Source organism: Oenanthe melanoleuca, chromosome 1 (genome assembly GCF_029582105.1).
Source record: "Oenanthe melanoleuca isolate GR-GAL-2019-014 chromosome 1, OMel1.0, whole genome shotgun sequence".
Lineage (NCBI taxonomy): Eukaryota > Metazoa > Chordata > Aves > Passeriformes > Muscicapidae > Oenanthe > Oenanthe melanoleuca.
The window spans coordinates 107,524,804-107,550,787 of record NC_079333.1 but is presented as its reverse complement, the minus strand read 5'-3'; the positions used below and the strand labels follow the sequence as shown (position 1 = coordinate 107,550,787).

At 42.3% G+C, this 25,984-nt stretch overlaps 1 protein-coding gene across 9 annotated transcripts in view; it reads right to left on the bottom strand.

Annotated features, from left to right (window-relative positions):
* The window catches only part of PRDM15 (PR/SET domain 15), a 31,913-nt gene that overhangs the window by 4,695 nt on the left and 1,234 nt on the right, over window positions 1-25,984 (bottom strand). For 2 of the 9 annotated variants that reach the window (XM_056495189.1, XM_056495216.1), the window contains exons 2-20: window positions 23,435-23,481; window positions 20,133-20,226; window positions 17,795-17,948; window positions 16,819-17,071; window positions 15,568-15,693; window positions 13,103-13,201; window positions 12,114-12,341; window positions 11,357-11,492; window positions 10,141-10,322; window positions 9,430-9,524; window positions 8,572-8,659; window positions 7,705-7,872; window positions 6,473-6,567; window positions 5,203-5,334; window positions 4,684-4,818; window positions 2,486-2,649; window positions 1,981-2,060; window positions 1,250-1,369; window positions 438-569 (exon numbers count right to left, since the gene is read on the bottom strand). In XM_056495189.1, the coding sequence (XP_056351164.1) occupies window positions 438-569; window positions 1,250-1,369; window positions 1,981-2,060; window positions 2,486-2,649; window positions 4,684-4,818; window positions 5,203-5,334; window positions 6,473-6,567; window positions 7,705-7,872; window positions 8,572-8,659; window positions 9,430-9,524; window positions 10,141-10,322; window positions 11,357-11,492; window positions 12,114-12,341; window positions 13,103-13,201; window positions 15,568-15,693; window positions 16,819-17,071; window positions 17,795-17,948; window positions 20,133-20,226; window positions 23,435-23,471 (2,518 nt within the window). In that variant the 5' untranslated portion in view covers window positions 23,472-23,481. Of the gene's footprint in view, window positions 1-437; window positions 570-1,249; window positions 1,370-1,980; window positions 2,061-2,485; window positions 2,650-4,683; window positions 4,819-5,202; window positions 5,335-6,472; window positions 6,568-7,704; window positions 7,873-8,571; window positions 8,660-9,429; window positions 9,525-10,140; window positions 10,323-11,356; window positions 11,493-12,113; window positions 12,342-13,102; window positions 13,202-15,567; window positions 15,694-16,818; window positions 17,072-17,794; window positions 17,949-20,132; window positions 20,227-23,434; window positions 23,916-25,984 lie in introns of those variants that run through there. The other 7 variants (XM_056495225.1, XM_056495236.1, XM_056495207.1 and 4 more) reach the window with 6 other exon arrangements.

The window sequence follows — 25,984 nt, the reverse complement described above, 5'->3', positions numbered from 1 at the left end:
CTGAGTTTTGTAGCAGTAACTCTAAAAAAATAAAAATCACAGATGAAAAAAGGCAGATGCCCAGTTTCACCAGCTATTTTTAATCTAAACCATTCCACTATATCCAGCAGAAAAGAAATCCCAGAGAAACAGATGTGGGAAGTAAAATTTTGGTTTGGGAAATCACAACCTGAACACTAACTTAAAATAAACCCAGCACCATAGAGCTATTCTTGACCAAGAACCTTAAAAAAACCCCAAAACCTGAAACCAACTAAACATTTATCTGCAGAACAAGCAGTCCTGGCTGAGGACAGGACAAAAATCTCACTTTTCAAAGAGCAGAGGATGCATATTTTATTAGTTCTTGTCATACTGTCTGACTGAGTAGGTAAGAGTTCTCTTGGGAAACATTTAACTGATTCAATGCAACTTCTGCCCACCTCTGGAGTCCTCACCTGTGTGTCTCTTGTAGTGTTTCAGCATGTTGACTTTCTGTGCAAATTTCCGGTGACATTCCTTGCACTCGTACTCCTTAATCCCCTTGTGAAGCTTCATGTGGTGACGAAGGGCATGTTTTGTCTTCATTCCTGGGAGACAGAAGGCACAGCACACTTAGTCCATCACTCCCACCTTCAGGGGAGAACTCAGGCTCATGTTGATAAGCAACAGCTCTATTTTATATTTGCTGCGAGTCCATAGTTCCATGTTTTTAATTGTTTATGTTGCACTTCATCATTATTATTTTATTTACAGGAAAAAGCTCTGGAAAACATCTGAGTAATCACTGATAGAGAAACAAAACAGCAGGGACAAGCAAAGATAAAACATCCTTAGAGGTGTCAAGACTTACTACTGCCTTTCACTAAAATATCAGCTCAGATTTGATCACGTTACAACACGAGAAATTAAAAAAGTCAAAGTGAGTTTGACTTAAGGCTTTTACAGAGAAAAATTACTTTATTTTTAAGCCTGTAAAGAGCCCAGAATGAAAAAATCAACTTGTATTCACTTTTGTGCTGCAAATCAGGCATTCCCCAAGCTGACAGAAACAAATGCTACTAAAATCAGTGTTGTCTTACAGGCCATGAAACCAAACTGTACAAAATTAGGGCAGCTCATGCTACCACAATGCTTCTGATTAATACATTCTCTACCTCTCAAAAATGCAGGATTTACACCACTACTCTCAGCATGGCAGCTGTTTTAATTCAGCTATTCACCTGCTACTCAGTGTCACAATGAATGGAAAACAAGGCATCAGACATACCTTTGCCACACTCTGCACACAAGTATTCTCGGATATTATCATGGACTCGCATATGTTCTTTTAACATGTCTTTTCTAGCAAATGATTTGCCACATTGCTCACAAGCATGACTTTTTACACCTTGAAAATAAATTTAAAAGACAACGTAAACAAAAAAAGATGTTAATGAGTAATGTGCATCTCCTAAAAATTGATTAAAGTGGTGAATTAGAGGGCAACAGCCCAGCTATGCTGACAACCACACCGTTCATGGATATTGTAGCCCAAATTAAATTAGAAGACTTTTGAAGAGAGAGAAAAGCTGGCTTTTTTTGTGTGAGAAAAAGAAGATAAAGCCTGAAGTAAGAGAAGACTGAATAGCATGAAATAGTAATGAGCTGTTAAAAATGATTTTGCAATAGCAGGTTTCAGCCTGTGTAATGGCAAGAAGGTGGCATGGATAAGAATTTGGGGAAGAACAGAACACAGAATTAAGTGAATCCTGCAAACATATTGGCTAAGAATTTGGATTGTGTGTCCAGATCAAATATCTTCATTAATATTACCTGCTTTAGAAAACTGGTTTATCTAAAAGAATAAATATTATATTTGTCTTAGTGTAATATAGAGTGAAAATCCTCTAGCAAAAAAAAAAAAAAAAAAAAAAAAAAAAAAAGAAAAGAAAAGGCAGGCACTGGCAACAGAAATGTCTCTGTAGTATTGATAATTATAAAGAAACACAACATTTTTACCTGTATGTATAAGCTTATGTCTTTCCAAATTTCCTATACTGTTAAAAATCCTCCCACAGATCTCACATGGATGAATGTATCTGAAACCAAAGAAACCAAAAACTGTGATTCTTCTCTTGAGAGGTGATTCTCAGGCATCTGTCACTAAGTGTATTTCATCTGCTAATACTAATTACTAAAAAAGTTCCTTGAAGCACAAGTTTTTCTAAACGAGCCTTAAGAAACCCCCAAGTTGACTGCAAGCTTGGAGCAGTCTGGCATGGCTATACACTCAATTTTTTTTCAGAAACATTTATTAAAACCACTGATTTATACTTTTCAAAGCCCAGACTGGGGGGCCTGCTGACTCATCAATCACTAGCGACACACGTTTCAAGCTCCTAATAAACATTTAAACCCCCATTACACAGTTATTTTAGCCCAGCCAAATTCTCTAGGAGCAGCCCAGGTGGCAGAACCATTAGAACTGCAAGCAGCCAGCTCTGCTCAGTGGAACAAGCCTTACTTCTGCACGTTGGGGTCGGGCAGGTTCTCCCTGTGGATGACCATGTGTGCGTGGTACGTGGCCTTCAGGGCGAAGCGCCGGTTGCAGATGCTGCAGCCGTAACCCTTCTCCTTGTGCACGTCCATGATGTGCTTCAGGTACTCCTTCCCTCTGCCAAAGGTCAGCTGGGGAGGGAACCAATAGTGAATGCAAGGGGGAAAAAGTCCTCGGGCACAGCAATGACCAGGTAACAACCTGCAGACATAAATATCCCCTGTACCACTAAAATTCCTGTGTGCCACTGGATGGAAAACCTGTGACAGCTGGATTTAGGCCTGGAACTGGTTGGACATTACAAGAACAGGGCAGGCACTGATCTCTGCTCTGTGGTGACAGTGACAGAACTGAGGGAATGGCCTGAAGCTGTGTCAGGGCAGGTTTAGGTTGGTTATAAGCAAAAGATTCTTCCCCCAGAAGGTGGCTGGGCACTGAACAGGCTTCCCAGGTTCTGGTCACAGCAGGACAGAGCTCAAGGAGTGCTTGGCCAGTGCTCTCAGACACATGGCAGGATTCTTGGGGCTGCACAGAGCCAGGAGTGGGACTCAGTGAGCCCTGAGGGTCCCTTCCAACTCAGCTTATTCTGTGATTCTGCAAGAGTGAGGACATCACAGATGGAGAAAATGCTTGCTGGGCTCTAGGGCATGGTGAGCTCCTGCCTGCACTGTCAGCTTTGGCAGCAGCTCCTGAAGGGTTGGAATTTCCAGGCACTGCAGGGCAGTGACTCTGGCTCAGCTCCTGGAAGTGCTGCAGCTACAACAGATGGGTGCTGCACTACTGAGCTCCAGATGTGCACATCCAGATGTGCTCCAGGATATCCATATATGCTCCAGCATGCCAAGGTGAAGTGCCAGAATGACATGGTCTTTTGGTCCAATTCTGGAACTAGCCAGGGCATTTCTAACAGCACTGCACAGCTTGGTGAAGATGTACTTTGAGACCAGAAAAAATAGATTTTTTTAAGAGCTCAGAAGAGAGATTTCTCCAAGAGTTGTCTGTATTTGTTCTCCCTTTGGCTGTTCAGTGTCCCCATTTCCTCACATCAAATCCCATTTCCCACAGCTGTGCCTTTACACAACTGCTTACTTCACAAACACCTGTAAGAGCACTAAAAAATGCCTCAATTTCCAAAAAGATCTTTCTGATTTGAATGGTCCAACTGTCCTCACTTGAAATCACACAATTTTATATAGTTTATGTACCTATGAAGGGTCAGGCAGGAAAATCAGCACAGTGAAAACAAGCACATGATGAAGTGCTGTGACACCACACCTCCACATGTTTACTCACACAAACTTAAAATCAGTTTGCACTAAAACCAGCCCCCAGATAAGAAAATTGAAATATATTATCTCCAGGTCTTAAAATGAAGATAAAGTAAGAACTTTTACCAGCTTAAGTGTGGGCTGTGAAACAAGCTCTGATTTCCAGGGGTCAATTCAGTGACTGAACAACCAAAAATCCTCTGTCCCTGTGCCAGTTTTGCTGTTTTCACTGACTGGTTTTGCACCTCACCTGCCCCAGCACGTGTGCTCACCCAGGAGAGGCACAGAATCCTTAAGGATCTGCTGTTTTTTTAGAAATATCAAAAGCCACACAATGAGAGGTTTAAAAATCTTTCCTCTCTCAGCTGACAACTGAGTGAACTACGTAGCAGCACCTCCAACACCATCCTGTTAGTCATGGAGTAGGGCAAGAATAAACAGTCACACTGAACATAAGCAGCAGTCTGACTCCTCCAAACTGGATATCCACTAAAGAACCTTCTGAGCTCATAAAAATAATCAATTTGTGGACTCTATAATCAGAAATGCTGTAACCATTTTAAGCTGCACATAATTAAAAGGTAGTTAGAGATGTGAGTGTCCCTTTATTGATCATTCCTCTAGCTTTGCTTGTTTTCTTCCTACAGGAAAAAGTGAATATATCTGTCTATCCCTTTTTAAGTGTTTATCATCCCCCTTACTGGACACCACCTCAATTCTTATGCAACAGCCTCAGTTCACAGATTAGAAGTAACAGCAATGCAGAAGACAGCAGACCTGAGAACTGGCCTTCTCTGTGAGAGCCCTTAATGCTATTTAAAATTCTGAATGATTTATAGACACCTCCACTCCCTCCCCCATCCCCAAACAAGTTAATTTGAAAGTATTTAAAGCTACCTGGCACCTTTTGCAGCTATACTTGTGAGGCTCTGAATCTGCACTCTCATCAGAGTTGTCATCGTTTTCCTCTGATGAGATTCCAATTTTCCCAATGAACTCTTCCCTCTGGTGATCATCCATTAGGGCTATGTCCTGTGTAGAGTGGGAAAGAATATTTGTTTTACTAGATTAAAAAAGTAAGGCTTAGTCACCTTTTGCTGCCATGCAGACTGCTTTGCATTAACTGAGGCATTAACTGCCTCATTCAATCCAGAATTTCTCTGTCCAGGACCACATAAGGAATAACTTATTCAAACAACTAATACTAATTTTTCTGCATATAAAAGGAATCTTAATGTAAAGAGACTCAGCTGGTACAATATTACATCAATAAATGCATCTTTAGGAGCACCACTGAGTGATACAATTCCCTTTTCATTTCATTTAATTCCTTACAAATCAGTGTTGACAAAACAATCTGCCTTTTCTAATTGATTATTAATACATTAAAACTGTATTATTAATTGATTACAATACCTTAAAATGGACATGAATATGATCTCTCAACACATCCACCCTGAAAAATTTCCGTCCACAGATCTCGCATGTGTATTTCTTGTCTCCATGTGTTAGAAGGTGTTTGTTCATATTGCTCCTACATGAAAACACCTACAAGGAAAAGAGAGGAAGGAAGGATTTTTGGATCACATCCAGCTGGGCTACAGTTCTTTGCAACATATCCAATGGAGAGCACAGAACATATTTACTGTCTTTTTTTATTCATTTTGGCCAGAAACATGCAGGAGCTCCTGTTAGCCAGCCAGCAGTCTGCCTCAAAACTGCTGGCATGGCAAAATCCAGGGACACAGTTCCAAGGAACTGACTGAAACTAGCTACTTGTCAGGGGTGGACTTCCAAAAAAAGCTGCAATAGAATTACATAGAGCAGATTTTGAAATATTTAGACAGTGTCTTTTGAATCACAAATGTTCCATCTATCTCTAAAAAGATATAGCCACAAAATCTACCTTGACTGATATGAAACATGTCCAAAGCATCAAAACCAGAGGTCTACACAGCATCTTCAGAGTTCTTCAGCACCTTTTGCACCATGAATCATTAAACATTTATAAAATCACAAGTTAAACCCACACTCCTTGTGACAACAGTGACTTAAGATCATGAGTGTTGAACATTCAAATGCAACCATGCCATGACTATGCCATGAATTCACTTTTATTCCCCAGGGAAGAGGATTCCCAATGCACACAGTCAACTCCAGCTGTTTATAACCAGCCAGAAAAACTCTATTTTAAATAACATAAGCCATGAGATTCCACTGACACACATACACACACAGTGGCCATGTGACACTCTACATTGTGCTGCACATCCAGGAAAGTTCAGGCCTGAAATGCACTTTTGCTCTTATCTTTGTGCTCACAGCTCCCACCATCAATGGCCACAATGGGCTTGGATAAATAATAGAGCTGCAGGTCTTTGAAGAGGAATATCCTGACTGGACTCCACACCCTCCCTGGGCAGCTGCTCCAGAGCTCTGCCATCCCCAGTGTGAGGAATTTCTTCCCCATGTTGAGGTGGAAGTTCTGGTGTTTGATTTTATGGCCCTGCTCCTTGTGCTGTTGCTGAGCATACCAAAAAGAGTGTGGCACCATCCTCTGACACCCCTTGGAGATACTTCAATGTATGGATGGATCCCCTCAGCTTTCTCCTGTCTAGACTGAGCTGCAGCACCCCTGGAGCCACAATGCAGAGCCTCTCATGGCACAGCTGGCACAGGTTCCTACCTTCCCACACACGGGGCACCCCGAGGGCTCCTTCTTGTAGCGAACCATGTTCTCCGTGCTGTGCTCAAAGTCTTCTCTCTTCACACGCCTCACCCCTTAACACAACAGTCCCCATCAAAAAAACAAAACAAGAAATAAACCATGGCTTTCCACTCCAGCCTGCAGGCCTTTTCAGGAGACTGGGAAGAAGAGTGAAACACTGGGAAGGGCCTCAATGCAGGGTTTAATTGCTAACAAAAGAGGGATTTCTAAATTAAAAGTGTGTTTTAACAATACAGAAGCAGTCTGCCAAAGTGATGCATTATGGCTTATTGGTTAATAAATCAACTGTAAAATGTCAAAACATTTTTTTGTCAAAAACATTTTTGTCAACACCAGGAAACAGGCAGACCTAGAAGGCCTTGGCACCTCAATCTGGTGTCTGGCCCAGAATTCACCCTCACTGAGAGAGGAGGGGAAGTCTCCAAGGAGAGATGCAACCATCCAGCATCAGCTGTAATGCTCAGAGAGAATTTCAGATCTCCTTCTCTGCTACTTTCAGGAGGGCAGAGGGCTCCTGCTCTCCTGTGACAGCTAAAAATGAGACACTGCCAGTGCCATATAGCCCCTTGTCCTCTGGCTCATGACACAAAATAGACAATCTGGCTGCTCTTTTCAAAAAATCACTTTTGGTTTTATCATCTAAGTCACTAACCACATTCTAATACATGTTGAGCAATGCACCAACTTTTCCCAGTCTTTGAGTACCTGCAATATCATTAGATGCTTGAGATTTTGAACAGTAAACTCTCACAATCTCATTTTCATATATCCTCAAGTGTTTCAAAGACAACATGCTACTGACACTGTATTTATATAGTAGTCACTCTCAGCTGTACGTGATAAGTTAACTCTCTGCCTTCAGATTTTCAAGTTACCACATTAATTTTCAAAAAGGAAGAACAGGATGCAAAGAAAGAAAAATGTATCATTAAAATCAGCCTGTCTAAACTGTTGCACAATAAGCCAAGCAGGCTCCACATGACTGTCAATAGCTCTGGTCCCGCTACTGTTATTTTTCATAAATGCCGCATTTTGCTTTAACTTGAAACTCTGGACCAGGTAACTGATACTTTAAAAAAAAATGACAGGCACCATGCAGAAGAATCTAATGCACACTATCATTTCCTTAACCTGCCCACCTCCACTGCTGTCTCAAGAGAAATAATTAGGTTGATCTGCAGTAAATTTACCTTCCAAGTGCCGCCTTTGATGGTCCAGCATGACATCCTTCCTGTAGAACATCTTATTGCAGATCTCACATGCAAACTTTTTATCCCCATGCTTTTTCTTATGTTTTGAAAGGTTGCTGTTTGTAGAGAAGAATCTGAAACACATCTCACACTGGAATGTCTTGTCATCTGTAAGCAAGAGAAACCATGCAACTCTTTACAGCTGAAAATAGGTTTTGTGTGTTTGTGAGACAGGTGGTTCTTCTATTGGATCTGGGTTTTAAACATGTAAACCATCACTGTGCTCTAAAGGCAATTACCTGGGTGACTCTGGACTGAACATTATTGTGGGGCCACAAAAGTAACCAGGATGTCATTTTTGGAACATAAGATCACAGCATAAATGAGTAACCAAAAGGGATGGCTATGGGAGAAAAGGACAGTTTGGAGTGATACTAAGAAAAAAAAAAGCATTTAGAGACTACTGCAAGTATAAAGCTGAAGAAAATTGTAATCCTAGAAAACTGCAAATTATCACTAATACTGGTCCTGTTTCCAATTCCTCTGTTTTAGAGGAGTGAGGTGGAATTTAGTTTCAGGGAAAAAAGTTAAACAGAGATGATGACAGATTATCTGTGAACAAAGGAAATACCAGTGAAGATATTACACAGGTAAGCAGGACATACTAAGAAAACTCAGTTCCTAAGTGGATGGCTGCTCTACAGATTATTGGTTACAGTTTTCTTATCAAAAAACCAGTTTGCTTCTTGTGATGATGACAAAAACCTAAATCCCTACTCCCCTTCTGTAGTTTCTCTGCTGAGATGGATTTGGGGACATCTTCCCAGAATGGAGCAGAGATGGAGCAGATCAATTATCCATTCTCACCTGTCCTGCAGTTGTGGAATTCCAGTGCACTCTCTATCCGAAAGGCCTTTTCACACGTGGTGCACTTGTATCTGTACTCACTGTCCACCTGAGGATCACAAACAGGAAAAGCCAAGTCACATCTGACAGAAAAATTCTAAACCTCAAATACCTCTTGTTTTCTGTTCTTTCCATTTTTTATTCCTTCAAGAGGGCACTTAACTACACATTGGTGCAAAATTCTGATGCTGCATCGTCCTGCCATCTGAGCTATAAAAAAACCCCAAAGACCATGCTCCTGAGTGGATGTAGCAGTCTCCCTGATATTCTCCTGGTCCAACACACACACAGAATGTTTGAGAAGCAAGATGTGATCTGACTCATCTTCCAGAAGAGGTGGCAGCAACCTGAGAGTTAAGGACTCTGGTGCCAAGCAACAAAGGAAATTTTCACTAATAAGGTGCCACTACAGGTGTGTTTAATATTTCTATGGCAGCAGCATCAAAAGGCAGAGTTCACACATTAAAGGTGTGGTAAGTGGGGAGAAATGAAACAGGACAAGCAAAGAAGAATGGAACAATCCTATTAAGCAGCATAACTCAAGTCAGATCTCACTTCTGTCTCATGCAGGTCCAGCTAATTCCAGCTTGCTGGAAGTGATGTCTGAAAGCAATTTTCTATAGGAAAAGAGCTTGCACATGCTCAAAAGCACTTTCCAAATTCATCAGTTATTCCAAGATAAGATGTTAGCATCCCCTCTCTGTCCTTTCTCACTCACATGGGATACCTGCTCACATGGAGCTGCCCAGCTCACACCTGGAATCCCACTGTGCCTTTCCACATAAGCCCTGCAAGAGCCTGAGAACCCCTTCCACTCACTTCATTCCTGCTGTGCTTGTATGAAACGTGCTGCTTCAAGCTCTCCTTCCTGCTGAACAGCTTTGCACATTCCTCACATTTAAAGAGTTTGTCACCTGAGGGGATCAATCAAGATGAAAGGGAAGTAGTCAGTGATTGATAATTAACCAACTCCAGGCAAGACAGGGGAAACCAAAGCACATACAACTGCAAACAAACAGGCTAGTGAGAAAAAATTTAGTAATTTGGGAGATTCAACCAGTGGATTTTAAGCATTTTCAATAATTTTGGTTTAGTTCCCGTACCCTTTTTCAGTGATTATTTTTTCATGGAACCCTTGGAATAGGACACAGACCCCTGGAACTGCAGATCACAGGTGGAAAAACACTCACCTGACATTTACACAGCTATGTTACCCATGTGCCTGTGAAGGTGAGGGTGATATTGATATATATATTTAAAGGCAATAAGAGCTTTGGAAAAAACATCACATCCTTGCCTTCATTTAAAAGATGTACCTAATTCAAATTTTAAATACTTTTAACTTCAATTTTGCACTATTATCTTCTCATGCTTTGGTCTGAAAAATCAAAATAGTTTCCTAGAGAGAGTTAAAAGAAAGAAAAAAGCAAAACCAGCTCTCTTGTAATACATATCCCAATACCTCCAACGGGCCCTGCTGTTTAACTCAGACACAAAATCAAAGCCCAGGCAAGGGAAGAGCCAACCCACCATGAGAACGGATGTGCCTGCTGAGGTTGCTGCTGTTCTGGAAGATCTTGCTGCAGATGCTGCACTGATAGACCCTCTTGTGCTCCCCCAGCTGCTTTATCAGCTTCCTCCGAATCCCGTGTCTACTGGAGAGAATTAAACTTCTTTTGAGGGACATGGTGTTTTGGTGATGAGCAAACCTACTGGATTAGAGAGAAAGGCAGGGACTGAAAGCTATCCCACAGGTTGCAACAGAGTTCTACCAGCTGGCAAAAGCTAGAGGAGGGTTAAATTCAGCTCCTGGCAGGAGGGAGGGGGCCTGGATGGAGCTTCTCCCTGGCCACCTCCTGGAAGCTGCAGATGTCACTCACCCCGAATTTTCTTCACCCAGAACCAACGAGGCAAAAAGCAGCAGCAGAGATTCTCTTTGCAGGCCCCTCAGAGGAACAGAAAGGATCTGTTCTGCTCTGAAAACATCAGCACTATCTCAGCTTAGGAAGCCTGGCAGCCTCCATGTAAAAAGTATATTTGGACAGAGGGCAGCATGGTGCCAAGCAGCACTGTGCCATTTCCCAGCACAACCACCTGCTGAAATGCCTTTTTGATGGCCCTGTGTCTGCTAAGGACTTCAGCATAGCCCATTACTAGCTAATTCATAAAAATTGAGTGCTGTATTATACAAAAAAAAAAAAAAAAAAAAAAAAAAAAAAAAATTCAAAAGGCCAATTTTACCAGGACAAAAAGACATAAAAGAATCTGAATTAATCACATGACACTTAAGAGTCTCCCTGAGGTTCTGTTATAATGAAGTTTTCCCCTCCTACTGCTCCACATCATATGTAAAATCAACATGAAGTCATTCATGAGCTAAGATGACAAGAAAGACTGAATAATAATAATAATGATTAACATATTCTGAAAGAAAAAAATCTCTTTGCCTGTCTTATCACTACATTCAATGGGAGTAAATTTCACCTTGCAGCTGCAGGAGGTTTTGGAAACATCCTGAATAAAAGCAGTAACACGAGGAAAAAAGAAATTTTCATTTATGTTATGTTCCAAAATTCTACCAGTGTACAAGTGGCACTCAAAATCAACTCTTGGAGCAGCAGCAGCATCACACAATTTCATGCTAATAAAAAAGAGCACCTGTGGGCCCAGAAGTTGAGCAGAAGTGTTGCATGCTACATCATCTTAGCTACAACTAAGAGGAAATTCTGCATCTTAGAACACTTACTTTGTCACAGTGCTGATGCTGTTTGTGGTGCTGGGCATCTTTCCTAAAACCAGATCCATAATCCTCTCCTCTGGAGCTGAAGGCAGGGCCACCTCCTCTGGAGGGACCTCAGTGACAGTGTCAGCCACACGTTCCACTGCACACAGAACAAAGAAATAAATACAGCAGTAAAGTGGACAGCTGGAAGTAAAACCTCAAAAGCAGAACTTGTAATAAGATGTGGCACTGGACAAATCAATTGTCCACAAACTCACTAAAAACAACATAGAACAGTGTGGTTTGGAAGAGGCTCTAAAAAATCTAATCCAAACCCCTGTACCCATGGGCAGGGACATCTCAAGTTTTTCTAACTTTTTACCTTTCCAAGCTATTACTGAAGGGTCAGTTGACCAAGCACTATGAAATTTCCTATTAGAAATCCCTTCAAGGAAGGTAAAGCCCTTTCTAAACTAGAGGTAGAAAGATTTGTCCTCTTGAGAGGAAGGATGCTTCCTCTCCTGCTCCTTCTTGCAGTTCTCATAACCACTACCCCTGGGGCTCTCTACAAACTATCACAGAAGAATGCAGGTGACTGATGTGTAGGTGCTGCCTTCAAGGCCCTCAGAAATAACTAACAAAACTTATAAACTGGTAGCTTTAGTGATCTAACTAAAAGCCTCTATCTTATCCCTCTGCTGCTTTCTAGGCCTTTCTGCAAAGGCATTGTCACAGATGTATAAGTAGATACATTCCTTAGCATGTCCCAGATCTGTTTTACCTGCAGAATCTTTCTCTTCATCAATGACAAGAGGTGTTTCTACTTTTGCTGTTTTGGCTTTTCTTCCCCTCCTGGCCTTTCTCCTTGAGTCTGTGCTGGCACTGGCTGCATCACTTGCCACTGGCTGATCTGCTGGCACAGCCTCTGCTGCTTTCTCTCCTTTCTCAGCATCATTTTGGCTGCTTGGGGGGGCACCTTTGGTTTGTTCCAGGTGACTCAGCAAGTGCTCTGAGTGGATAGAAAAGAACAGGAGAGTGAGGAAGAAATTATCCTTAAAATACTCAAATGAAACTAGCTGAAGCCCATCTATCAGGTCCATTTCACTTTGCAGAGACTTAATTCAAATTATTTCAAAAGCAGTCACAATACCTTCATAAATCAAAGCTTACAGTTTGTTCAACAGTCACAAGAACTGAATTTTTAAGAAGACTTGTTGATATCACAGTAAAAAGTTCGAGTTTCTAATAATGGGTATGTTTTTCCAAATGCCCAAGTTATTTACTGACCTAAGTCCCCCTTTCAAAAATGATCCATCAAATGGCCAAAGCTTCTAAATAATTTTAAGTTCTTCTGAAAAGTGCATAAAATAGTTGCAAATGAAATGCAGAAAAAAAATGTACCTCATTGCCCTTATTAAATCTGTGCCATAAATACCAGATGGACAATACCACAAAGTATAACCTGGCATCACTGACCTTTACACTGCTCATGCAGCTCCCTATCCTTGATTTCCTGACAGTCACATCATCTTCTAGATCACAGTTTTATTTCCTCTAGAGTTGTTTCTCCAGAGACTGGACACTGCCATGGTCAAAACATTTAAAATATCCTTGTTCTACCCTCCCTACTACTGCTTTCCTTAAAGGAACACAGAATTTAAAACTTTTCTCTTACTGCACCATGGATGGTGCATGGCTTCACAGCCATGGAAGAGCAGAATTCTGCTGATGGTTCTCAGTGCTCTCCCATGAATTTCTAGCACTTCCTACCTGTCAGCAGCTGGGGCTCTTGGAAAGCAGATGAACACACTTTACACGTCCACTGGTTGGGCTTTGCTTCTGCTGTTCCACTGCCTTCTGGAGTGTTCACTAAATCACAACAAGAAATACTGAAAGGCTTTGAAATGGGAAGGTGGCAACCCCCTGTAGCTTTGTTTATCTTGCTGCAACTCCCTGAGTATCACAAGGGACAATTCAGGCAGCAAGAGGCCCCTGGGGGAAGCCAAGACCTTTTCAGGATTCTCCAAACATGAGAAGTTTAACTATCAGAAGATAAAAATGATGCCAGGAGAGAGAGCAACAGTGCCCTTGTAAAATCCTGAGGGCTCCTTTATCACTTTCTAAAGAATTGTATTCATAAAAGGTGTGACATAAACCAATTTTTAGCACCTTTAAAACCAGAGTTACCAGTCTTTTTCTAGGTCAGCTGAGGACAGAGGCAGGAGAAACCTCCTTGCTCTCTGTGAAGGGCATTGCAGAGTAAGAACATTTGGATTAATGGAAGTAAGGGTGAGGACAATGAAAACCTGTGTTTCAGCAGTTTCATTAATTAGATGTAGGAAATCACCATACTAATACTTCAATTAACATATCAGCTGAAGAAAGGTAAAGAAAATGAAGAAATTAGGGCAAAAATGAAACTGGAATAAAAAAATAAAATAGGAAGAGTTACTCTGTTCACAGTCCTTTGTATTTCAGTCCTTAGATGACACATTGAATTTGTCAAGAGGATCTGATAAATCTGGACCAATTCAGAGATTTTCTTGGCACACAAAAAGCTGAATATCCCACAGTGTGCAAGACTCCTGCTGCAGAGGAGGAGGATGACACTGAAGTCAGGGTAAGTGAATGGCAGCACAGGGAATTTGAATTGTGCCACAGATTTCCTGGATGATCACTACATGTCAACTCATCTCTCTCTGCCTGAGGACCCCATCTGTAAGGGGACAGTAAAGTTCTTCCTTCTATTTAGTGTTGGCTCTCAAACCAAAATAAAGGATCCTCTGAGGCAGAGGCAGTTCCCTGCTACAAGATACATTCAACACTCTGCACTAGAGAGGTGTGATCTCATCCATGCTGCAATAAATAAATTAATAAGAAATGACTTGGCAATACGGCAACAAAAATTCCTTCTTCACAGGCTACATAAAGAACTTCTTGAGGGCTCTGTCCAGGAGGACCAAAGCAGCAAACCAAGATTCTGTGTAAGTTAATTGTGCCTGACTCTGCATTTCCCTTGCTCCTTAGTTGCTCTTTGCACTGGTTTGTCAGGAAGAGTCAAGTCCTTTTTTAAGTTCCCACTTCCTCAGCCTTCCAGGGCAGCTGCAGGGCAACCTGACTGACTTGGAACCACAGATTTGACAGCTGGCAACTGCTTGGTATGGCTTGAGACAAACAGAATCAAAAGAAGAAAATTTTGTTCTGGAAGCACCAAAACACTACATCAGTGGGAACACCTCAGAGTTGCCAAAATCTAATAGGCAGCATTTTGTTTCTGCTGAAGTTGGACTTTCAGGCAGTAGGGTGAAGATGTAGAAGGGGCTGTTCCAATTCTTTATTTTAACTCTGGAAAAATCAATAGTGCCAAACTGAAAGACAACTCCTCAGTCAACTTCAGTTTAGCTGTGAGAGAACCTAAGCTGACAAATGGATCCTCTGATCAACTGCTCTCAACAACTCCCCTCCTTTCCCCCTGGCTATTTTTACTATTAATAAACAAAGTTTAGGAAAATAACCTCTCAAAGAGCAGACCTGGAATTGTTTTCTTTTGATCTTGTGTACTCCCAGTGTACTTTCTGAAATTTGTGTTAAGTGGGTTCTTAATTTCCCTGCTCCACTTAGCAAGAGGCTGGGTGGGGGGAATACTGCTTCATAATGAAACCTTGGGACAGAGTTCCTGTGACACTACCAGATATTTCCTCAGCCATATGTTCTTTGCCAAGAGGATATGTATTGCTTGTAAGTTTATTTAAATTTGAATTTCTGTAATTGAGAACAGTCTGAACTCTAATAGTGGCATGTCCTGTGGTACTATTGTAATCTGGGGATGGCCAGTGTTCTTGTCATTTCCAAACATTTAAATGTTTTCTTCTAGAACTTGGCCTGATCATTTGAATTACTACACTTTGCACAGGCAGAATGAAGATTTTCTTGGGGACTGCCCCCACCCCAAGACCAACCATCTCCAAAGTCAGGAGCACTTGTGGTTTTCATGACAATAATCTGCCTAAAAGTTTATTGGCCCCTCTGTCACTTTTTAATCTGTGTATGTACTTCAAGAATCATGCCCATGAAAATGAAAAAAGAAAAAATCAGGCTTTCAAATTCTCTCTAAATTAGTATTTGCCAGAAGTTATATATCCATATGTATCCCTGTGTAGGAGTGTTACAGCTAACAGCTCTGCAGACCTGTATCTGTCCTCTATCTCCCTTAAGAGCACTGTGATTTTGCATACCTGCTGGATCAGCTGCTAGTAAGCTGGATTTCTTGGTTTTTTTATGGGGTAAGACAGCAGATGATGGTTTTGAAGAGCCCTTATTATTCCCCTCTTTATCAGATTCCATTGCTGCCAAGGACGTATCTGTGAAGAGGAAAAAGAGTTCATCTTCTTTACTGTCCAGACCCTTTGACTCTTGCTCTGTGGTGAGGGGAGCAACCACAGAAAGAAAGTTTTATTCTGTAACAGGCCTGCAAATAACATTCTCATGTAAAATTTTAACCAGGGCATTCTTAAACCTGAATCTCACCCACTGTGCCTTAAATATTCTAGAGTGTCCTGCGAAATTCTGAACAGAGAGAGCAGGGCATACATAATTCAACAGTAATTTTAAGTACCCCTAACCCCACAAAAACACATGAACAGGTTAAAATAAAGAGGGAAAAGATGAAACCTCTCAGTTAACACCAACTGGGAACATGTGAGAGTTCAGAAACATGTCAAGTGCATCGATTCAGCTGTAGTAGCACTTGAGACTCTGCTTAGGATCAAGGGCAGCCATAAAAACACTGGTGGCAATGGCCTCTCCCCAAATCTGTCACCCCAAATTATACCCAGCAGAGCAGTAATAACATCCAGGGAGTACTCCCAGCTCAAGAGCAGGAAGAAAACGACCATGCAATGCTAAAGGATATTGCCTTTCAGCTGTAGAAATGGAAAAGTAGGAGAAAAGACTGGAACTTGAGGCAATTCTAATTCAGATTCTAAACTATCTGCTGCCTTTCTTTCCAAAGCACAGCCACATGGATCTTACACTAGTGGGTCCCATGTAAGGCTGCATAAGACAAATCTAGTTCATTAGAACTGTGTAACAGTTCTGTGTAAAACCAAACCATTTTCACTGCAAGTGAAGAACAGCTTCTTTAGCAAATCTGCATACAGATTTCTCTGATAATTGAGCTCCTTTGCTGTTGTACCCAGAAACGCTTTTGATACAACCACCAAATCTTTAGTTAAGGACCATTCATCCAGTTTGTCCACTCTGAAGAGGCTGTACCATTAACTAGAACACCTGTTTTAAAAAACCTGGTTGTATCACGGTGAAGAATCTACAGTTTCCTCTTGCAGGGCACCCACGTGTGCAGGCTGGCCTGACTGTGCAGGATAAGAGCCTAGTGGATAAACAGCACTGTCAACTCCAACAGCCAGGGACTATCAGTCCCTGCCAGCACTGGGCCCTTAGGAAGGAAGAAAGGCCCCCACACATACCATTGGCAACACTAGTGACCTGCTTCAGCACTGGCTTTTCCATTTTTTTGGCGTAAAAAGCTGCATACCACACTCGCAGCTCAGTTCCCGGGGGGATGTCCTGGCAGGTGGTGAAGTAAATGTCATTGTCATGCTGGAAGGCAGTTAAGTTTTGATGCTCATACTCGGTGGCTGGGCGCACCATCATCATCCAGTTGCAATCATCTTCGTTTGTGGTGTCAAAATACACCAGGGGCCCTTCCTTCTGGAACACCTGCCAAGCAAAATGGGCACAGAATAAAAACTCTGAGAAGTGATACAAAGTTAAGGGGGAAAAATAAATTATTTTCTGTTTTTGCAGTGGTTTCTTTTCAATGGACATCAGGGATGAAGCAAACCTCAAGTCTTACATCAGGCATCTTTCACTTGGTCATAGTTTCAGATGAGACAGACAATCAGGAGCAAGATGGGAAGAGACTGAACAAAATCATCCCAAGAATTCTTGCTATAGCCACCAGGTTCCCAAGAAATTACTGCATACATGAGGGGAAGGGTATCCAAACAGCCATCAGCCCAAGGCACATTTCTAAGTCTTTACTTCTGAGTTAGTTATTAGTGGAAACTAAGACTGAATGCCATTTTTACTGTAGCATTTTTCCTACCAAAACTTGTCAAGAGAGGAATAAAACAAATGCAAGACAGAAAAAAACCCCACAATCACCCTTGCATGTTCCATAAACTTAATGCATATGTGGCTCATAAGGCAAATTCAATCAAATTGAAGAGACTCATTAAAAGAACTGAGCTCCTAGTTTGGTTCTTCTCTTCCCTACCCAGAGAATGTTTGTTTAGCTCATCTCTTACAGGGCACACCTAAAAGATGTTCCAAATAATCCCCCTTCACATATCCTTGTTTCCATAGTATCAGACAACATTAATTCATCACAGGTAAAACTGACTCCTTGCTATTTACTGCTTTACAAATTCTGTGTCTTACCTTCAGGGGAAAAACTGATTCTTCCTCCAGCTTGAGAACTCTCTTGGATTCAAAGGGGCCAAACTGGGTACGTTTCACCAGCTGAGTCAGAGCAAACACTCCCTCAGTCCCATCCTCCAGCTGTCTTATCTCCAAATTAGAAGGCAGAGATGATCTAAAAATTTAAGAGAGAATTGAGAAAAAAAAAAAATCACTGAACTGATTAGGTTGGAAAAGACTTCTGAGATCATCAAGTTGAACCTTTGCCTGAACACCACTTCATCCAGTAATAGTTATGCATTGCAGGAACCCATGGAAGGAAGAAGTCAGCATTAAACACAAGTGTTTCTGTGCTCCCAGCCTCTCTCTTTTCCCAAACAAGCTTCTGAGAAGAACTACATGTAGTAAATACTGTTACTACATATAATACACAGAGAGTATCTTCCCAAAAATTCACATGACTGGCCCCACTGTATTGGTTTTACACACCAAATGCAATTCTGTTTCTTCAGGTCTGTGCTAACAGATGAAAAACTAAAAATAATCAGGCAGGCTACTGACTGCCCTGCAGAGGTTAACACTGGCAGAACTGCTTTACTGACTAGATAAAGAGAAACACAAAAAGACTGCAATCACAGTGATAAGCAAATGAATTGAAAAAAACCCCAAACTCTTAGTTTGAAACATACAATAAGCAATGTTAGAGAAGTTCAGGAGATGTTTCTCAACACTTCTTTTCTAACCATAAACCATCCATTTTATCTTTTCAGTAAGACAGAGGGAACAACAAAACATGGTTAAGCAAGCAGACTGCTTTTAAAAGATTCATATCCAGTTTGTGGTTAAACTTGCCCTCAACCTCAGATAACTCACTTTCAGCTACTGTTCCCCAGACACAGAGGCTGCAATTAAATTTCTCCTTTCCTTTTCTTATCTAAACTGATTTCAGCTGAAAACTCTTCAGGAAAATAAATACATTTATTTGTAAAGAAGTCAATTTTAATTCTACTTTCAAGTCTATGGTCCAGCAGCCCATACTTCCACTAGGGAAAACTTAGCATTTGCACGTCAAGGTGAGATTGAAAACCAGTGCATGCACCACATTTGCAAACATTCCCAGTTGGAACACCTGGACATTAAAGTGCAAGTTAAAAAACAGAAAAAAGGTAGGAAATAGTTTGTCATTGAATGTGTGTAGTACAGGCTAGAGACTTAACTGCACTGTCTATTTTTTGTAGATAATAAAAGCACCTCCCTCACCAGCTTCTGTTATTCCAAAGGGTATTTTTACATTACCCTCAAGCACCTGTAGTGTCAGGGCTGTTAACCATTAACAGCTGCTGGAGGGAATCATCCAGGGCAGGTTTCCAGGCAGTGCCTAGCAGGAAGAGCAGGGAAATTCCTCTTCTGGGAAGGCCCAGAAAAGCAGGGACAGCTCTTGCACAGGTGCAGCCACTGTACTCAGCATCCTGCCCTGGCCAAGGGGTGGTGGCACCCACGTGGCAGCTCCAGCACATCAGTATTTGTTACAAAATAATGCTGGGAATACACAGCACAGCCTACACAGGCAGGATGTGCCAGACTTGCTGCCCACGGGGCTGTTTTCTGCCTGTGACTTCCCAAGAAGAAATATGGAAGCCCTGCACACATTATATAAACACATCAAGCCATCTGAACACTTCCCTTTTTGGATCTGTACTGCACCTTCACAATGGTTGGTTCTTTTCCTTAGCTTTACATTCTACACCCTGATATGAATTTTGCTGACAGTGCCTGATTGTCTTTCCCTGTAAAAATCACTACTCAGTGTTGTTCTCTCCCAACTAGATTGATTCTATTTGTTTCTTTTGGCAAACACGAGTGTTTCTGCTGTGCTGTCACAGATTTGCTGACAGAACTATTACCCCTAATTGTTTGCAAAGACCCACAATAATGAGAACAACTTGTTTTGCTTCTAATTGGAGGAACGACAGAGTTCATACACATGAATGAGAAATGCTCACACACTTCTCTGAAATGAACCCAGTGTATCTAAGGGGGATAAAAGTGGCAGGTACTCAACCATGACAGAAGTCATCACCCCATCTGGCACCACCTGACTTTTTGCCAGAAACCTCAGCAAAGAAACTGAATCCTGATGAGCAGCAAGTTATTTTTTTTTGGCTTCAATTCAGTGCAGCACTTAAGTGTGTGCATTAATTTTTCTATTTAATCAAGGCCATGTGCTTTCCATAGATTTTTATCATCCTCTGGGACTTCAGTTTCCAGCTGTCAGCATGACATCCACTGAACAGCAAATATGTTTGAAAGGACTAACATGGGCATTGGGTTAGTCAAGAGCAACACAAACATTTCTTACCTTGCCCTGCTCAATACAAAGGAGTCTTTGACTGTCACCACTGGGCCCAGCTCAGGACACTCTGAATCATGGTACTGCCCACAGTCCTCACACCCTGCAAGGAACCAGACAGAAAAGATTGGTGGAAAACACTTTTGTAAGACAGTTTCCTCTCTCTTTCAAGAGAAACACAGCACCAAGCAAAATACATATGTAGAGAGGCAGATGTTTATTTCTGTTGCTTAAAAGAACATAAATAATTGAACACCAAGATGATAGCTGGCAGCTGTGTAGGTGAGATAGCACACACTGTGTTACTGTGATCAGTACTATCAAAAGACAATTGTTTAAATTCTCTCTCATAGGAGAATAAATGCCTTATAGCCACAGTAAATATTCTGCTTAAAGATGGCATTATTCTTCAGATAATGTGCTGCAATATGTAGCAGCCAAAGAAAACCACATCACTGCCTTGCCCAGGAGCTGGGCTGTTGTGAACAGCTTCAGTATCACGGTGCTTCCAGTGACAGGAGGCACAAACCCAGAACCAGCAGAGAACTGGCACAGGGCTCAGCAGGGCACCAGCACATCCTGGGAGCCCAGCTCTGCCTGGCCACACACACTTCTCACCCACAGGGCAGGACAGACACCTCCAAGGTACCTCCTGGTGCCTTTCCAGACAAGTCAGCTGGCTGCACAACACTCTCTGGCCACCTAATTCACTGTCAGCTTAGCTAAATTAACTTTCAGTTTGAATGGCTGTAAATTACCCAGAACTGAGTGGTTCCTAAGAAACAATTTCCAGACCAGGATAATTTGGGGCTTTCTAAAATAAGCTAACTTAACAGGATTCCAAATGCTTATACACTGCTTCACTGTGAAAAAAATAGCTGTCAAACTGCCCTGCCTGGTCAGCTGCTGACACAGCTTCAGGAGAGATCATCACACAGGAGTTATATTGCTGTGGTGCCTTTTGCATCTGAGCTCCAGGCTTACAAGGATAAGTCAGGAAACCCCACAAAAGGTGTAAAGTAGAGGGTCATTACATCGGTTTTTTGGGAAGACATGACAAAAGCCAACTCATTCCAAGGTATATCCCCTCTGGCAAAGCCACTCTGTGCTCCTAACTGGAAGCTTCTGCCCCACCCCAGGTATTTGTCCCAGTGAACAAAAGGATTTCTAAAACAAGGGATTCCAAACTGCTTCACATTTCTTCTGGCAACAATACCAGCCTAGCAGTGAAAAAATACATACATTTGACAAACAGCATTTTTGGCTGGTGCAATCCCCAAGCCTGGTCACTGCCTCCAGTTGAGCTGTTTGTGCTGCCTTCTGGTGAGCCAAGGAATGAAACAACCAGCTCTTCACAGTATTTTTCAGCAGAAGGAATTTCCCAGCCTGGCTTGCTATACAGCACCACAGTTACTGTACCAGAGGAAAGGATCCATAGCAAGTGCTACTCACAGAGCACCAGCACCAAAGCTCAGCCTACAGCTACTAAAGCTCAGCCTACAGCTGTCCTGTTTACTGTTCCACCATTCCCCTGCTCCAGGTCTGCCTGTATCCCAGGCAGCCCCCACTGAAATAATCTGAGCTAAAAGCAGATTTCCCAAACCAGAGAGGGTGGGGGAGCCACACAGGAATGTGCAAACCAGACTGCTGAAAAGAAATGGACTGTCATCCACAAAGGGTTGTCATAATCAAGAGGACAGGAAGGAATAGCCTGAGTAACAGCTTCTCCAACAGGCTTTGCTGTCCAAAGAAAAAAGCACTTTGTCATTTTCCTTATCTCCTGACTGCATCAGGGCACTCCTCACTTCTGCAAAGACAAGCCTCTGAAAGGTGCAGACAGCACTGCCCACAACTACAAGCAGGAATAAGCAACACATTCCTCTCACTCCTTTGCAGAGGAATGACCAAAGCCAGGGGAATATGACAATGACATTGCGTGGCACAGCTCAGTATCCAAGGCATGCCCTACAGCAGCCATTCCCCAAAGCTGTTACACTTGCCATATGTGACACTTTCAAGAGACTACAGCCCCAGGAGAAACACAAAAACAAGCATGGGAATGATCGTTAAATATCCCAGGGAGACTATATTCACACAATAAAAAAAAATTCCAAAATTCTCCTGTCTATGAAATACATATTCAAGGATGTTTATTAATGGGAGTGCAGAGTATCATTTATAGCAGCTCACTTTTTCAAAACATAAGTAGTCCCCATGTCCCATGGGAAAAACTAATTGCAGAGAGAAAAAGCTCAAGATATTCAATGACCACAACCCCCACTGGAAGTGAGAAAATCATGTTGCATGACACCTTCTATCTAATTAGGAGTGGCATCATATCTTCCCCATTCTTTCTGCTGTCCACCAGAATCTTTTCATGAAGGGGAAGATAAGGCAACCACTATTGGTATCTGCATCTCAGTAAAAATGCAAACAGTCAACACTATTTTTGAAGGAATCTGGTAGAGGGAGAAAATTGAACTTTCTGACAGTTGCCATAAATGCAGCTGTGGAACCATCAGAGGTAAAATGCTATGGATCCAAAAACAAGGATGTGCTCCATTCTGCTCAGCCTTGACTGGATCCACAGTATCTGCTCACACAAGGACTCTACACCCCTTAACTCTTTTCCTCCTGACACCAGGTCCTGCATGTCCAGGCTGGTGATGAAGGAGAGGATTGACGTGGGACCCAAGCCTGCCAGCCAAGCTCCAGCAAGTGTGGGACACTGCCCAGCCTGGGCACAACACTGCTGCAGCTTTTCCTCACCACCACCACCCCAGGAGCCCAGATCCCAGTGCCAGCCCAGCCTGGCACTCAGGGTTACACAGAGGGCACAGCAGAAGCACAGGCAGTGAATGCCACGAGTGACACCAGCCAGGGCAGCTGGTGCATCTCAGACTGGGCTTGTTCTGAAAGAATTACGAGTCTGCCTGCCCCTGCTGGGGAGGTGCAGATCCCCAAATGAGGCCAGAGGTCAGAGCTATCCCCAGACACCCCTGGCTGCTAGAGCTGGTTGTATAAACAAAGGGCTTACATGAGTGTTAGACCTTCAATCTCACTCACTTCAGCCATGAAAAAGCTGTGCTGCTAACTCACATTCAGAGGTTTCATTGTGTGTTTGCCAAGTCAGAATGTGTATGCTTAAATTACACAATCTCCTCTCTATTCATCCATTAGCTGTTTGAGCCTCCTTTACATAAAGCAATGTTTCTAAATAAAATCTTAAGTCTGGATTAGTCTTTCATTTCAAGCATTCTGAGTAGACAAGTCACACACTGTGAGAATTAGATCCTTTTTCTAATACTTACAAATAAATATAATCTCCTCACTGCCATCTTCAGCCATTTTTTAAAACCTGCCAAAATACAAAAGATGAAGTTAGTTCTGAATTGACTTTTACTTTCCATATCATATAAACATCCCATTGTGAAGTAATGATACTGACTGACCCCAGAGCCCACCCAAACACACTAATGTCCCTGCAGAAGTATCAATGGAAAATCTTAAAAAATTAAAGCTGTTAAAAAGCTCCACAGACTGCTATATCATGACATGTGCTGCAGACATCACTACCAGGGAAGCCTTAATGTCTGTGAGTTCTCAGGCACTTCTCTGTGAGGAAATGCTGTCTCCTGTTGTTCCCCATCTCTGACAAACTTCCAGACACTCCTGCATCCCTTCTAAAAAGCTCCTGTGGAGCCTCAGAACATTCAGGGCCAGAAGATAATCCAGGTAAGCAGCAACACTGCAGGAATAAGGCCCAGTGCAACATTTTATTGAACCACAGCTTAAAAAAAAACCTCTGAAAGGCAGATTACTTATTTAATAATCACAGTAATCTAAAAAATTTAAAAACTGAAAATACAAACACAGATCTCTTCCAGAGGCAAAGGTATATTGTGGTACTGAGAAACCAGAAAACCTGGGGATATAAAATCCTGCCTCTGTCACTGGCCTTCCACGAAATGGGAACTGACCAATTTGACTCCTCAGTTAAATAATGTTGATCTATATCCACTTCATTAGTGTCAGTCTGTATTAAAAACTTGCATGAACACTATTGCCCCTCAACAATTAAATTATGGTGGGCAAAAAGTTTGATTGTATGGCTAAGAACACAACACAAGCAGGACCTAGAAGAGATTTTTTTCCTTTTCTACCTAAAATAAGCTCTCCTCCTCAAATAAGCAATTTTCCCAATGCCCCAGAAAAGAGGCAAAGCAACACAAAGATCATGACCCAAGTGTGAGAGACGTGAGGCTGCAAAACACCAAGTGTATTGGCCAAGAAGAGGACAGGAAGGAGTAAGAGCCTGAATCTGTGAGAGGGAGAGGAAACATGACACACCAAACTCACAGAGCCCTGTCTGAAAATAGATAAAACATTTGCTACTACAACAACAAAAGCCAAGGCAGAAATGTGGGAGCACAGCCACTATCAAGGATCAGGACTCTCCAAGCACTGCCCTCCCCAATTCCACCTGTCAGCAGCAGGATCCTTCCCTAACACTCACAACACTCCCCATCAGTGGCACAGCAGAACTTTCTTGGCTGCAGCTTTTGGGGATTAAGCTCAAATAACAGAACAATCTTTTATATAAAAGCCAAATGCTGAGTACAAATAGCAATTCAGGAAATTTCCCCAAAAGCTCTTATCCTGAAAGCATGCAACAAGTACTTAGGGGAGCCTAAGCACAATACTGCACAAGTGATGTAAGCTGATGTCAAAAATGGTTTGGTTTGCTTTTTAACCAACACTTTTTGGACTATTTCAAGAAGGGTATGCCCAGCTGTTTTTAGGGAGTTTTGTGACTTGACAAGATTTTAATCCCAAATATGGCTGAATTAACAAATAATGGCCTTGGACAATGGTTCAGAGGCACAGTACAGCCACACCACCAAAGGTGTCACATCCTTGGCAAGGAGCAGACTGGGGACAAGTGACATTACAGGAGCAGCAGCTCCGTCTCGTTCCAGGGGCCGTCAGATGAGAACAGCAAGGAAGGGGCGGAGAAAGCACCAGCGCTGTTGAAGGTGATGGGGAGGAAGCTGAAGGGCCCTCACAGGTGCCTCAGGCAGTCTCGGCGATCTGCATTAGCGCATTCCCCTCTCTGCAGCAAGGGCTTTGCACATCACAACCTCCTGCTCCCAAACAAACACCGCTACCGGCTTTACAATTCTGATTTACACACTCCTCCTCCTCCCTGATCTCTGTATCTCCCAGGAGTTTTTGAAACAAACCACACGACGCCACCCGCTCCAGCTGGTAAACAGAGTCACGATGTGCCACTCACATGATGGCACTGAAGACAGGCTTCAGAAATGGTTTTGCCCTTCTCTGCTGTTGCTATGGGCCACGTCTGATTTTTTTTTTTTTTTTTCCGAACATTTGTAACAGAAAAATACTCCATGGAGTCACTCATCCCACTGCTCCTAATTCTGTTCTTGTCTTGCAACGGATAATCAAAGCTTCTGGGAGTTTCAGGTAATTTTTACATAGCAATCATTAGCAGTCAATAATCAGGAGGAAAAGCCACACAGAGGAAATCAAACCAGGTACAAAGCCTAATTCTGATGGCAGTGAAAGAGCAGAAAACCACATTTTTTGGTTTGTATAATTAGATGTGTGATTTTATGCCCGAAAGTAGAGGCACAGAGCTATGCACAAAAATTCCAGCTGCAACACAGGCCTCTGAGCACATCTGGAACTTGAGGGAACCCAAATGAAAACACTGAGGGGCTGCAGCACCACAGGGACCTGCTTGCAGCCCAAGATACTGTCAGGGAACCACCTGAGCTGTAAAAATTCAAGAACAGATCTAAAATCACACTTTCCCCTTATGCTGAAGAAAGAAATCA